General features: G+C 44.1%; 3 protein-coding genes across 3 annotated transcripts; 2 read left to right on the top strand and 1 right to left on the bottom strand.

The window, feature by feature from the left end:
- Positions 1 to 516: 516 nt before the first annotated feature.
- On the top strand, positions 517 to 4,455 carry LOC100830556 (glycine-rich cell wall structural protein 1.8). The gene is made up of 8 exons (XM_010230838.3): positions 517 to 761; positions 1,949 to 2,029; positions 2,104 to 2,192; positions 2,278 to 2,352; positions 2,474 to 2,574; positions 2,643 to 2,921; positions 3,126 to 3,212; positions 3,995 to 4,455. Exons 1-8 carry the CDS (start codon positions 636 to 638, stop codon positions 4,114 to 4,116), a joined length of 960 nt encoding a protein of 319 aa, XP_010229140.1. The 5' UTR covers positions 517 to 635; the 3' UTR covers positions 4,117 to 4,455.
- Positions 4,456 to 5,840: 1,385 nt separating this feature from the next.
- LOC100831382 (protein SULFUR DEFICIENCY-INDUCED 2) lies at positions 5,841 to 8,721 on the top strand. Its single transcript, XM_003558692.4, has 2 exons — positions 5,841 to 6,266; positions 7,574 to 8,721. Exons 1-2 carry the CDS (start codon positions 6,159 to 6,161, stop codon positions 8,381 to 8,383), a joined length of 918 nt encoding a protein of 305 aa, XP_003558740.1. The 5' UTR covers positions 5,841 to 6,158; the 3' UTR covers positions 8,384 to 8,721.
- Positions 8,722 to 9,145: 424 nt separating this feature from the next.
- LOC100831079 (putative vesicle-associated membrane protein 726) lies at positions 9,146 to 12,195 on the bottom strand. Its single transcript, XM_003558691.4, has 5 exons — positions 11,808 to 12,195; positions 10,229 to 10,370; positions 9,952 to 10,072; positions 9,790 to 9,852; positions 9,146 to 9,699 (listed from the first exon to the last, which is right to left on the bottom strand). Exons 1-5 carry the CDS (start codon positions 12,004 to 12,006, stop codon positions 9,553 to 9,555), a joined length of 672 nt encoding a protein of 223 aa, XP_003558739.1. The 5' UTR covers positions 12,007 to 12,195; the 3' UTR covers positions 9,146 to 9,552.
- Between the last annotated feature and the right edge of the window lie 285 nt (positions 12,196 to 12,480).

A 12,480-nucleotide genomic window follows, 5' to 3' on the forward strand; every position in this document is an offset into this window, starting at 1 on the left:
CTATGATAATACTGAAATGTACAAATCTCGATCGATAAGACAATGTGTGTTAGGGAGATTATTATCCACTTTGCATCTCTCAATCTCATTTTGTAAAACAAAGCATGTTGAAGTCAAAATGTACCCCCTAGTCATCGGCTCATGACTACCAGGCCAATCATAAAATAGAATCTATGACACATATGAATTGACATGGCACAAGATGAACCCGTGGAGTCGGAAAAAAGAAGTCATTTGCATCGATTTTTCATGAAAAAATCCAACAATCCATTCTTAGTGGCACACAAATTCTTTTTTTAATCAGCCATGGCCTTTTACGAAAAATTGAAGTTATTTCTGTCGTACCAACACCTTTTCTTCTGACGGATCATATCCTGATGCAATAACCAAAAGTAAGAAAAAGAAAAGAGGACAAAAAGTACGAATCTAAATGTACACATCGCCCATCCATCCGTGCAGCCGCCACCCCCGGATGCCGTTAAACCCTAACTTCCATCTCTCCTATTTCTAGGGTTTTTCTCACTGCCAACTCTCCACTCCCTTCCCCTGCTACCCCCCACCCCCTCCAACAGCAACACATCAAAACCCGCCGCCGCCGCCGCCGCGCCGCCAGACCGGCGGAGGAACGAGCCACCATGGATCGGTACCAGCGGGTTGAGAAGCCGCGGCCCGAGGCCGCCGCCATCAGCGAGAACGAGATCCGTATCACCACACAAGGCCTCATCCGCAACTACGTCACATACGCCACCTCCCTCCTCCAGGTACCACACCAGCCGCCACTCGCGCATCCGTCGGCCATCCCCTGTTTCACGGGAGCAGCCTCGCATCGGTGCGATATCCTGCTAGATCTCGTTGCTGCACGAAAACAAAAAACATATCCGGCAATATTTGGTAGAAATGCCCTGTCTGGGCCCTGATGGAAATGCTTGTGGGTTAGCCACCCCCTGTGGTATCGGACGCACGATGTATCGAGTGTTTGGGTTCGAGACATGCACCTTCTGGGTAGGAACCTTTGATTTATTGTGTGGAGTCCCTTGTAGCTGGCGATTAACATGTATGATATCTAGTTTTGCAATTTGCATTATTTCTACGAGATTTGGTGCTCCAAGACCAAAACCCCAAATTTACGGCAATGTGATATTTTCCCACCCTCTTAAATGGAATGTTATTCGGTCCAGGATATATGCCCGCTGTGCAATACACTATCGTAGAGTAGTGAGTAATACATTCGGTCAGGGGTGCTGGTTACCGATTGTATCCACATTACAACAAATTATGCTCCTCTTTCTCGAGTGCAAATTGACAACTGCTGTTTACTGCACTGTGCAATGTTTTCTTTCGCTCACCTTTCAGTGATCTCGCTGTACTTCTAGTTCTGATGACTGAATTCACTCAATTCAGAGGGTTCTCTTGACAGTCATTATCCGAAACAGATTCCATCATGTTTAGTTGGCAAAGGCTGGTATTCTCTTGGTGTGAACCCCTTAATACAGAGCCAATTGCCAATAAAGGAATTGAGATTCGAACCAAAACACTGAATGGGTTCCTTGCCCCTTCTGTTCTTAGATGCATCAAACGAGTTTCCCTGCTGGCCCTTTGCTTGCACCTAGCCGATATCGTTGCTGTTATGCTGCCAGCATGGCTTGCTGTTTTGTATTTTCTAGATTACTACTGGTCATTGCCATTTCCAGAAGCTAGGTGCTTTTATTCATCTTACCCCATTTTACCTTGGTAGTGATACGGTGATACCACATCCTGGAGTCTGTTTATTCCTTAATCAAGGAGGATGCATCATGCAACAAATGTGTTAATCTCAACCTTTCTTGTACAACTATGACCTGCTAGTTTATATCCTGTGATGCCATTTGTAATTGGCTCACTATTACTACTCACCCAAATCATATGTTGTGGTATCCATGCATTGAATCTTATAAGCCAATGAAAGCAGGAAAAAAGGGTGAAAGAAATTGCGCTAAAGGCTATGGGACAAGCTATCAGCAAGACAGTGGCTATTGCTGAGATCATAAAGGTTGGTCTGTTCGTAGGTCTCTTTAGACACCATTGTTTTGACTTTTGGAAATTTACCAGCTCTATTAACTGCAGAAAAGGATCCCTGGGTTGCATCAAGATACAACAATAAGTTCAGTCAGTATTACTGATGTATGGGAACCCATTGAGGAAGGCCTTGTACCGTTAAGTCTCAAACCTGTGCATTTGCTGATATATCCTTGGATCACCCTCTTGGTCTGTTTTATTAATATTGTCGTCTTGTTGCAGATTGGAGATGACTCGTCATGTTTCAATGATCTCAATCTCCTTGTCACCTAAGGAGCTTGACACGAATGCACCTGGGTATTCTGCTTGACATAGTTTCTTTCTCAGGATTTGTTTTGAAGCATCTAAGGATGCACTAGCTTGATCCTATGAGTATTCTTCTAATAGACTTTTATGCGATACTGTTGTATTTTTTTAGATACCAAGCTCCAGTCCATGCAGAGCCACTTAAACCAAGGTACCAGCAGGTTCAGCAATATCAACAACAACACCCGCCAAGGCAAAGTCATGGTCAAACAGGTGAACATACAATTACTAGATGTAGTTTTTATGTGACTGAACTCTAACCTGTTCCACATATATTGAAGATTCATATGGACGTGGACGTGGAAGAGGCAGAGGGCGAGGAAGGGGCTGGGGTGGCAGGGGAGGTTATGGCGGAGGTTATGGTGGGTATGATAACTACCAAGGAGGTTATGGTGGATATGGCAACCAAGGAGGGTATGGCCACAACCAAGGTGGGTATGACAACCAGGGAGGTTACGGTCACAACCAAGGTGGATATGGCAACCAAGGAGGGTACGGACACAACCAAGGTGGCTATGGAGGTGGATATGGTTACAACCAAGGTGGATATGGGGGATATGGTAAGTGCTATCATAGATTTTGTTCTGTTTTCTGTTATTTGAGTTTTCAATACCATTGGCGAAGTATTTATGACGATGCAATCTCTAGAATAGTTTAGTGTCTAAATTGCTTCAGTTTATATGTTGTTTGTGCTTTTTGTTTTGTTTTGTTTTGTTTTCTGAAGATTCTATATAACTATTTACACTCACCATTTGCCTCATCAGAAAATGGTGGCTGGAACTACAACCAGAACAGAGGCCGTGGTGGTGGTGGCGGCGGTGGCAGAGGAAGAGGCAACTGGGGATACAGTGGTATGTGTAATCTCAGTGACCTACATTCTATTGAGTCATAAATTGAAGTTTTTATTGGTACCCATCTGTCCTGTTTATTTATCTCAACTCACTGCAAATATAACTGGCAACAATTTGTGCCGCTGATTGGTGCCTCCCATATGCCAGATGTTGGTCGAAGTATTTGTTTGAACTTGCTAATCAGGAGACACACGAAGAAATGACTGTATATTACTGTATCGATTTGATCTTTGGTGCCAATGATATGATTTCACTACTTTTAGAGCTAATCTGATTTCTCTTTATTTTCTTTGTTAGACATGTGGGTATTGTGCAATAAACATATTCTGAAAACTGAGTTATATAGATATTGGTGAACTAGGAATAGTTTCTTAACAACTTTCTTGTGTAAGTCCCAACCCATCTTTTTAGACCATATTTGTGTATTGCAATCACATTAATCAAACATGACTGCTTGTGATTCAGAAAAAGGATGGATGCTGTAAATGATAGAATAATAACATCCCATTTCTTCCAAAAATCATTTGATGGCATTACTTCGATGATTCTGTGTTTTGCTTTCGCAGTTCATCTACTGTAATTGGCTCTTGTTTAAAAACAAGTAAAGTCCTTAAACAATCGATTATGGGATCTGTCATTGCATCCAAAGGTTCTGGTGTTTGCTTTCACAGTTTATCTGGTGTTGTAATTGGTTCTTATTGAAAGATAAGTAAATGGATCAGTTGCCATCTTGTTGCATAGTGAGTTCTTTAAACAATCAATGGTGGGAACTGTCATTGCAGGACCAGGATACGAGCGTGGTGGCAGAGTTGGAGGCGGCCCAGGTGGCCCAGGCGGCAGGGGTTATGTGCGAGGTCGTGGACGGATGGGTCCTGGACGTGGGCGGGGCAACCAGAACTATTAGACCATCAGGTGCTGTATTGTTACAAAAAAGAGAGAAGGGACGCGTTCTGTGGATTGGAACCGAACCGTAGTGCTGTTTCGTTGTGAACCATCGACTAGCCTTCCCAGTTTTTAGCTATAATCACCAATGGTATCTGTACCATTGCTTCATTTCTGTGGGATTTTGACAAGCATGTTATGTTATTCCTGGGACACCTTTCCTGTATTTAAGAGTGCATTTTTGAATAGTTCATCTGTTTCCTGCCTCGGCTTCCTTAGTTCATGTGCCATCTCTGTACAGTTGTGTCTACTGAACTGAAGTTGTTCGTATCTTGCGAACTGGAAACTGAAGGTTCTGTAATTTGAGAACTCTATTTTTAATCCTTATTGCTCTTGTCAGCGAAATCAATTGAAAATCTAGTTTGATAGGTATAAGCTCCAAATTCTGCCGAACAGGCCCTAGTATTTTGGTCCCAGTGTGCTTGCAAAAGCCACTTGACCTACAGATTTGTGAGCACATCCTGTCAGGTTCTTTCTAGAATGATCGTCGAAATTTGTAGGATTTTAAGTTTTAACCCATGGGAATTTTTCTACTCCGTACGAAAGCCTTTTTGGATCCAAGGGATGACGAGACTTAGCAAAGCCGTCACATATTGCTAAATTTTGTGGACATCGAAAATCTCTTGTAAGGTCGATTGAAGAACTTACTTACTCCGTACTTGATTTTCCCCTAATCATTATTGTATAGCTGGCTGTTTGTCTTTGCATTATCACTATACCATTACTCCCTATGTTCTAGAAATATAGGGTGCACGTTTCGCGAGATTTAACTTTGACTACAATTTGTTCGGATCTATATGAGCACGGTGTGATACAAAATTGATATCATCGAGTTATTATTAAAAAAACTCTAGATTAGTACTAAATCAGAAGAGACACTTACTGTGATTCGGAGGGAATATCAATTACTCTCTCCGTCTCATATTAAGTGTATCTAGGCTTAAAAAGCGTCTAGATACATGTAATAGAAAAGTCATTTAATATGGGACGGAGTGAGTATATATAACCAATCCATGTAAAGTGTGACAAATCAATTAAAGTTAAATTTTAGAAAACCCTACTTTACCCTATATTTTGGAACCCAGGAAGCAATTATGCTCCTTGGTAAAATCTTAGAATTAAAATCTGTTTCAGTCGCCTGGTTTTAAACAAAACCGGCCTGAAATCACCGGTTAAGATCTAAGGGTCGTCCCCACTATCCTATCTTCCACGTGCTATCGTTAGATTAAGATCCGACAGTCAAATACGTCGACTGATCTCTAACTAACGAACATACCATTTCTGAATAGCAAAACCGTTAAAAAATATTCTTCCATCAACATCATCAGAGCACCGTCAAACCGCGGTAAAAGTGCACATGTTACCATATTTCAGTGGTTATTAAGTGAGACAAAAAGTAAAAGTAGTTCGAATTAAGGGCGGAAGCCCAATCTAGCCGTTCAGGGATCAGGAAAGTTGACTTGTCAAGTAAAAAAAAACCTGACCGGCCGTGAGAAGCTGAAAACAGTCCAGTGCTGGCCGTCTCTCACGCACTGCCCTTGTTTCGCATCCCCCAAACTGAAACAACACGGTGGACGCCACGTATTCCGTCACGCAACAGGGAAGGAGGGGGGCTCGTTTCTGTTCCGGTGTCTATCTATCGGCCAGACACCACATGCACCGGCTACTACTGGACACGGCCCGATGAACATGCCCGAATAGGCTGGCTGCATCCAACGAGTCCACTGCTTCAGCCCGACCGAACCTGGACGGCTCCCCGTCCAGGTGCTCCGTTCCGTCGCCCAGATTCATCCGATCGGCCGGCTGGCCTATATATTACAGCGACAGCTCGCCTTCGTTGTGCCTAGCCGGCGTACGGTATTGATGCCCCCCCACCAGTGAAGTGATCAAAATCGAGATTCGAGAAGTCAATCATTAGCTGAGCTAGCTACTGATTCATAGAAGGAAGTGATTCGAGGAGGTAATAGATAGCTTAGGCATGTGTTGGTGGAGATAGAGAGAAAGATGGTTCAGGTGGGCATGGCTCAGCCGGCGAGCCCCGATGCGGCGGCGCACGTCGCGCACAAGATCCCCTCCGGCGACGGGCCGTATGCACGGGCCAAGCACTACCAGGTAAATCTAGGCTCGAATTCTGAATCGACATGCTTTTTGCTGGCTAGCTAGCTATACCTATGCATTTTCCGGCAGATGTGGGAAATGTGTGCATGGAGATGTCCGTAGAGTGGAATTGTATTATTCAGATAGTGTAGATTCTCTTGGTCTTGACATAGTGAGACGCTCATAGTTTAATTATTGTGCTATATCTCTCGTATAGTATACAAAACATTTGGTTAATCAAAGTAAGATGGGTAGAAGAGATTACAGATGCATGCATCAAGTTAAACAGATTTAGTCAACGAATGTGCGGTTGTTTTAATGTCAGTTCCATCCCTGGTTGGTTAACCACAGCCCATCTTAGTAATCTCCGCATACTTCCTCCGTCCCATATCAAGTGACTCAAATTTGTCCAAATATGGATGTATCTATTACTAAAAAACGTCTAAATACATGTAATAAAAAGACAATTAATATGAGACGGAGGGAGTATATGCTAAGACGGATGCGGAGAGCCAGATTGCACACCTGGGGTTCGCTCTAGCATAGAAAGTAGAAACTACTCCCTCCGTTCCTAAATTCTCTTGTCGTTGTTTTAGTACATATTTAAACTAAAACAATGACAATAATTTATGAACGGAGGAAATAGTAGTTATATGATTTTTTGGGTATTTTAACAGCAAGAATTTATTTATATCGAGAATGAGACGAAACAACGAGAAGGTTCCATTTTAAGGCCATCCACGCCACACCGCAGCTTACTTCCCTTTTCACTTGTGGCACCGAAGTCTACCACTGGAGCTAGAAAATCCATGGATGCCTAATGCCAAGATTCCTAGTTCCGTTTGCATCAATAGGCACCGGGCAAAGTCAAAAAGACACATCAGAGCCCCACCTGCAAGTGAAGTTGGAGAGGAAGAGATCATTTATTTTACTCATGGGTCCCACCCTGAAGTTAGCACCGGATTTGTTTAGCAACAGAATATTACTGAACTTATATATAGGACCTACGTGACGTGTAATGAAAAACTTAACTAAACTGAAAGATCGATGGCCTGCTAAGAGACACTAGCATTATCATGGAGTAGTAGTGAGTTATTAGTGACCGCATGTTGTCATTTTTAAGCACGGACGCAGTCCATGTAATCATATACTCCTACATTGCTTTAATTAAATTCCATGCGAGATTGCAATTAACATATACAAACGTGGACGACAACGGGCACTAATTAATCTACAATTTCCTCCGCGGGCATGCAATGCATGCATCATCTCGCTCTTAAATAAACAAATTAACCAATATATGCAAACTGAATCGATCTCAGCTGGTGGAGAAGGACCTGGACGCGTCGATCGTGTGGTTCTGGAAGGCGATCGAGACAGGGGACAAAGTGGACAGCGCGCTCAAGGACATGGCCGTGGTGATGAAGCAGCGCGGGTACCTGAAGGACGCCATAGACGCCATCAAGTCGCTCCGGCACCTCTGCAACCCGAGCCGGCAATCGCAGGAGTCGCTGGACAACATCCTGCTGGACCTCTACAAGGCCAGCGGCCGCACGAGGGAGGAGATCGACCTGCTCAAACAAAAGCTCCGGCGCATCTTCCACGGCGAAGCATTCCCCCGTGGTAAATCCACGAAGCGGGCTCGCTCGCACGGGCGGAAGATCCACGTGTCCGTGAAGCAGGAGACGTCCAGGGTGCTGGGCAACCTGGCCTGGGCGTACATGCAGGAGCGCAACTTCATGGCGGCGGAGGCGGTTTACCGGAAGGCGCAGATGGTGGATCCCGACGCGAACAAGGCGTGTAACCTGGCGCTTTGCCTTGTGGAGCAAAGGAGGATGGGGGATGCGGAGAAGGTGCTCGATGGCGTGCTCTCGGGAGTGTATGTGGAGCAGATTGGAGGAGGGGAGAAGGCTGTGAGGAAGGCGGAGGAGCTGATGGAGCGGATCAGGGCTGGTAAGGGAGGTGACGGGGTGGAAGAAGATCAGGAGGATGGCGTTGAGGCGGATGAGATGGCGGAGCTGCTGGACGTGGTGGTGAAGGAGTGGGCGAGGCCGTATAGGCGGAGTGACCGGAGGCTGCCCGTGTTTGAAGAGATCACTCCGTTTTGCGGCAGGGGGCAGATCGCTTGCTAGATTAGAAGCTTTTGATCGAAGCAAGGGAAGCTCAGTAGGAGCGCTGTGTTGTGTGGAGTTGCATTGCATGGGAGCATGTATATAGTGGAGGGTGAGTTTCTGTCGATGTGGACGTGTGTATGTGTTGCGTGTGTAGTTGCGTTCTTTGTTTTATGTGTGCGCGCGTCTGTGTGGAGTTGTAGCATGTGTACAGGGGTTTTTAGTTGATATATGTGGAGTACATATGTACATACTACATATACATGGTGCAGCAAGCGCAAGTTGCAATACTGTTTGCTGTAAGCTGGAGTGCTGGACATATACATTTGTTGCATGTTTGGAACACAAGGGTTTTGGCAGCAATTTTGCAGGAAATTAAAAGTGTTCATCGATCCTGTAAAACTTCCGCCTTGCAAATCGAGCCCCGTGGTGTCCGGATCAATAGCTCTCGCAAACATGTTTGTTCACAAAATTGCCGAATTCATAATGAAGGGGAGTTAATCTGATACTCCTTATACCACTTACATGCTCAAATCTCAAAGAGATGTATACGCTGAGATTCTTTAGTCCAGCTGGATCAAGATTCACAATAACATGTCCTTACTCCTACAAAAGACTAAACTGATGGCGGCGGTTCATCACCTTGACTGCATCATTTTTTTGAATGACTTGTTCATTTGGCACATCAAGTTAGCTAGTTTTTTAGTCCGTAGCGATGTACGGGTTATGCTAGTCCCATGAAGAAATTAGATGCTTAAAAGCAGTTCAAGAGCCATCAACACAGAAGCAAAGGGTATGGAGACCAGATCTCTGCACAGAACTGCACCAAATGTACCTCATCTGAATTATACAGAGTATGATACTAGCATTGCAATGTAGAATAAATACTGGGACGTTGGCTCTGTTATATATTGCGAGCCTTTGGGTCTAGATATATATAACTACTAAACAATGTGGTAAGCGACAATGACAACATCAAACTGACGGATTCTATCATCAAGCGATGCACCTTCTATGTGGTTTTCTTAGAAACAACGCTCTCTAGGTATGGTGTAGCAGCATGCCATCCCCTCCTTATTTCCTTTCCCGTGTTCCTTTCCTTTTCTTCAGCAATGCAACGTCAAACTGAAGGCTATAATCAGTACGGAGTAGTTTAGACAGTGAGGTGAGCCGTGCACTCTCCAGCCACCTCACCAGCATCTGATGTCATTGCAAACCGTCAAGACGATGAGGAGGATCAGCGCGACGACGATGCCGAAAACGATGAGCTTTATCTTCATGTTCTCCCACCACATCTTCTGCCGTATCTTTGTTCCTTGCTTCTTGAAATCTTGTGCCTGCAGACGAGGGAACGTATGTCACAAGCACACATGATGGTCAGAAGGAAAAGAAAGATTGAAGCCGAGGCAAGAGTAAACTTATAATACCTGCGAACGGAGATCCTCTGTCTTGTCGACAAGTAGTTCGATTTTCTCACCACGATCTAGCACCTGACGTACCGAGTTAATTGTTAGGAAAAACAAGCATCTCTGAATACCCCCATAATAGGGCTTAGCATGAAAAAGTAGAATAGACGACGGGCCGTGCACCTTTTCGATGTTTTGCATCATGACTCCCTTCACCTCTGAGACTTGAGCCTTCACTTTTGCAAGTTTATCAATCTCCTCAGGGTGCTGGTCACAGTACCTCAAGTGTTCTTTAAGTTTAGGCCTGGAAAAAGAAGACATCCATTGTAGTAGTGGTAATTCATGTCGAGTAGCTAGCTTCTGATTATAGTAGTAATTCAGGTGTCCAAATTTCAAATAGAGACACATGGGTTGAGAGACTTGCTGGAATTTGGAAACACAAAGATATTAAGGAAAGTACCCATATTCTCTCTTGAGGCCGTTGGCAGAAGCAGTTTTGGCTTTTCCTCCGCTGTATTTCTTGGTGAAATCTTCTTTAACCCTCTCGATGAAGCCGATCGGAAGCTGCCTACCAGCAGCCTCAGTAGCAACAACACAATATGCTGAAAATAAAATGCCATGTCACATAAAAACTAATTGAACCTGAATTAATCGTACATAACTGTCCTAGTGTCCTACACTATCACAATTCTATCTCTACTGAACAATGAAGCCAGAAAACAAGAATGTAGCAAGTAATGAAGAGTGAGATAAAGTTGCTTTTGAATTATGTTCTACTAGCAAACTAAGATAATTCAAGTATGCCAATGTGTCAGAGCACAATGGACATAACAGTGAACAGTGACAAAGTTAGGGCCATGGTTGGCGACGATTGATACAATATCGAAATGAGATAAACAGCCGCATCATCCAAACATGCGATCTATCCATCAAAGCAGACAAATCAAATGAAACATAGCAGGATGTGAATATATACGATCGGGAAAAATATGAATGCTATATAAAACGGAATGGAAGATAATGGGAGTTGAAACAGAACCATAGGGGAAACATGGAAGGATCATTATCTGGTCCATACACATATATACTCCCTCCGTCCAACAAAGATGTCTCAAGTTTGTCAAAATTTGGATGTATCTAGACATGAGTTAGTGTATAGATGCATTCAAACTTAATCAAAGTTGAGACATCTTTTGTTGGACGGAGGGAGTATTAGGATGCAAACTATTTTTCTGGGTAGAGACTCCATGGAATGGTCAATTACTCCATGCATTCTCAGCAAATGAGGTGATGGATACCCAGGAGGAATCGGGTAACACTTTAATTAATTAATAAGGGCATGCTCCATTGTGCTTTGACGCATTAAAGTACTTGGATAATCATCGTAGCCTTTCCTATGGTTCCCTAGTATATGTAGGAAACCATCTGCTCAACCAAGCATGAAAACCACATTCATCAAATAAAATGGATCAAGGAAGTCCGATATCACGTTTCCATCACCTGCTGTGCATACCAATCTAACAAGAACAAAAATCCTCGTATACAGAACAAAAAAATAATACTTGTATCATATATTGCTTCCTTCCGATTCCGATTTCATTCAAAATTATGCACCAAAAACTTAGATTCGTCTAGATACTGACCAGATAATTCAGTTATTAGCAAGCAATTAAGCATTAAATGGATAAAATTCTAGTGTTCATGCTCCACTGCCAATCACCATACCGGGAACCCAAAATCCACCTCTGCCATGCCAAAATGATGGGAAATCGGAATAAGCTAGGAATTGAGGAGACAGTAACATGAGAAACGTGTTCATCCATAGCATTCGAAAAAGAATGGTAGGCATGCATTACTGAAGAAATTTAACTGGAAAAAGTCTGCAATCAAGCCGGCGGCAGACCGCCCAACGCAACCCTGATCCCAGACAGACAAACATACACACTGACTCCAAAATGCACGAATCAATGACGCAAGCATATTACTCACGCCAAATTTGCGGAACGCTATATATGAGCGGAATGGGAGGGCATGATTACTGAATCCGTCGTGGATGTGGTAGTTGAAGGTGTGCCCATCGCAGTTGATCGAGTGGCGATTGTTGGATGGCGGCAGCTTCTGCAGGCACTGCGTGCCGACGGAGGCGAAGTTGCCGGAGACCTCGGCGTGGTCGGCCAGCACCACCGTGCCGCGCGCCACGAAGCTGTACACCAGCTTCTTCGGAGGAGCAGGCGCCATCTATGGATCGCGCGCTCGCTCCAACCGCCGGCGCCTAGACGTACGGGAGAGGGGAGGAGGAGGAGGACTGGACGGAAGGCGTCGGGGGCGGTGGTGGGAGGAGCTAGCGCGTGGAGGGAGGCGGTGGGAGCGGGAGCGTTAGGGGAGCGAGAGATCGGAGGGGTGCCGCGGAATTGTGGTGGCTGCGGGGTAAGGATGCTAAATTTAGATTTCTGGATTTTTTGTTTTTGAAAAAAATATATGTTTGATTTTCTTACACCGTCCACATCCACGGTGTGTAAAAACACTCACATGCACAATATATTTGATCATTTTTGTCTTGTAAAAAAAGACTGGTGGAAATTAATTTCTGAAATCTTTTTCTTACAGGATTCTTTTTAAAGAATAACGTATCATCAACCTGTATATCAATCGAAACACGCCACCGTTCAACTTATGGCATGCTTCATTATATCATGATATTTTTGTTGGTGC

Source organism: Brachypodium distachyon, chromosome 1, assembly GCF_000005505.3.
Source record: "Brachypodium distachyon strain Bd21 chromosome 1, Brachypodium_distachyon_v3.0, whole genome shotgun sequence".
Taxonomy (NCBI): domain Eukaryota; kingdom Viridiplantae; phylum Streptophyta; class Magnoliopsida; order Poales; family Poaceae; genus Brachypodium; species Brachypodium distachyon.

Excerpts from the sequence above, each read along its gene's own strand:
- LOC100830556 (XM_010230838.3), top strand. The coding sequence starts at position 636 with ATGGATCGGTACCAGCGGGTTGAGAAGCCGCGGCCCGAGGCCGCCGCC. Across the intron at positions 762-1,948 it reads ACGCCACCTCCCTCCTCCAG|GAAAAAAGGGTGAAAGAAAT; the intron begins GTACCACACCAG and ends CAATGAAAGCAG. Across the intron at positions 3,213-3,994 it reads AGGCAACTGGGGATACAGTG|GACCAGGATACGAGCGTGGT; the intron begins GTATGTGTAATC and ends CTGTCATTGCAG.
- LOC100831382 (XM_003558692.4), top strand. The coding sequence starts at position 6,159 with ATGGTTCAGGTGGGCATGGCTCAGCCGGCGAGCCCCGATGCGGCGGCG. Across the intron at positions 6,267-7,573 it reads CACGGGCCAAGCACTACCAG|CTGGTGGAGAAGGACCTGGA; the intron begins GTAAATCTAGGC and ends AATCGATCTCAG.
- LOC100831079 (XM_003558691.4), bottom strand. The coding sequence starts at position 12,006 with ATGGCGCCTGCTCCTCCGAAGAAGCTGGTGTACAGCTTCGTGGCGCGC. Across the intron at positions 9,853-9,951 it reads TGATGCAAAACATCGAAAAG|GTGCTAGATCGTGGTGAGAA; the intron begins GTGCACGGCCCG and ends TCGGTACGTCAG. Across the intron at positions 9,700-9,789 it reads CAGAGGATCTCCGTTCGCAG|GCACAAGATTTCAAGAAGCA; the intron begins GTATTATAAGTT and ends CCTCGTCTGCAG.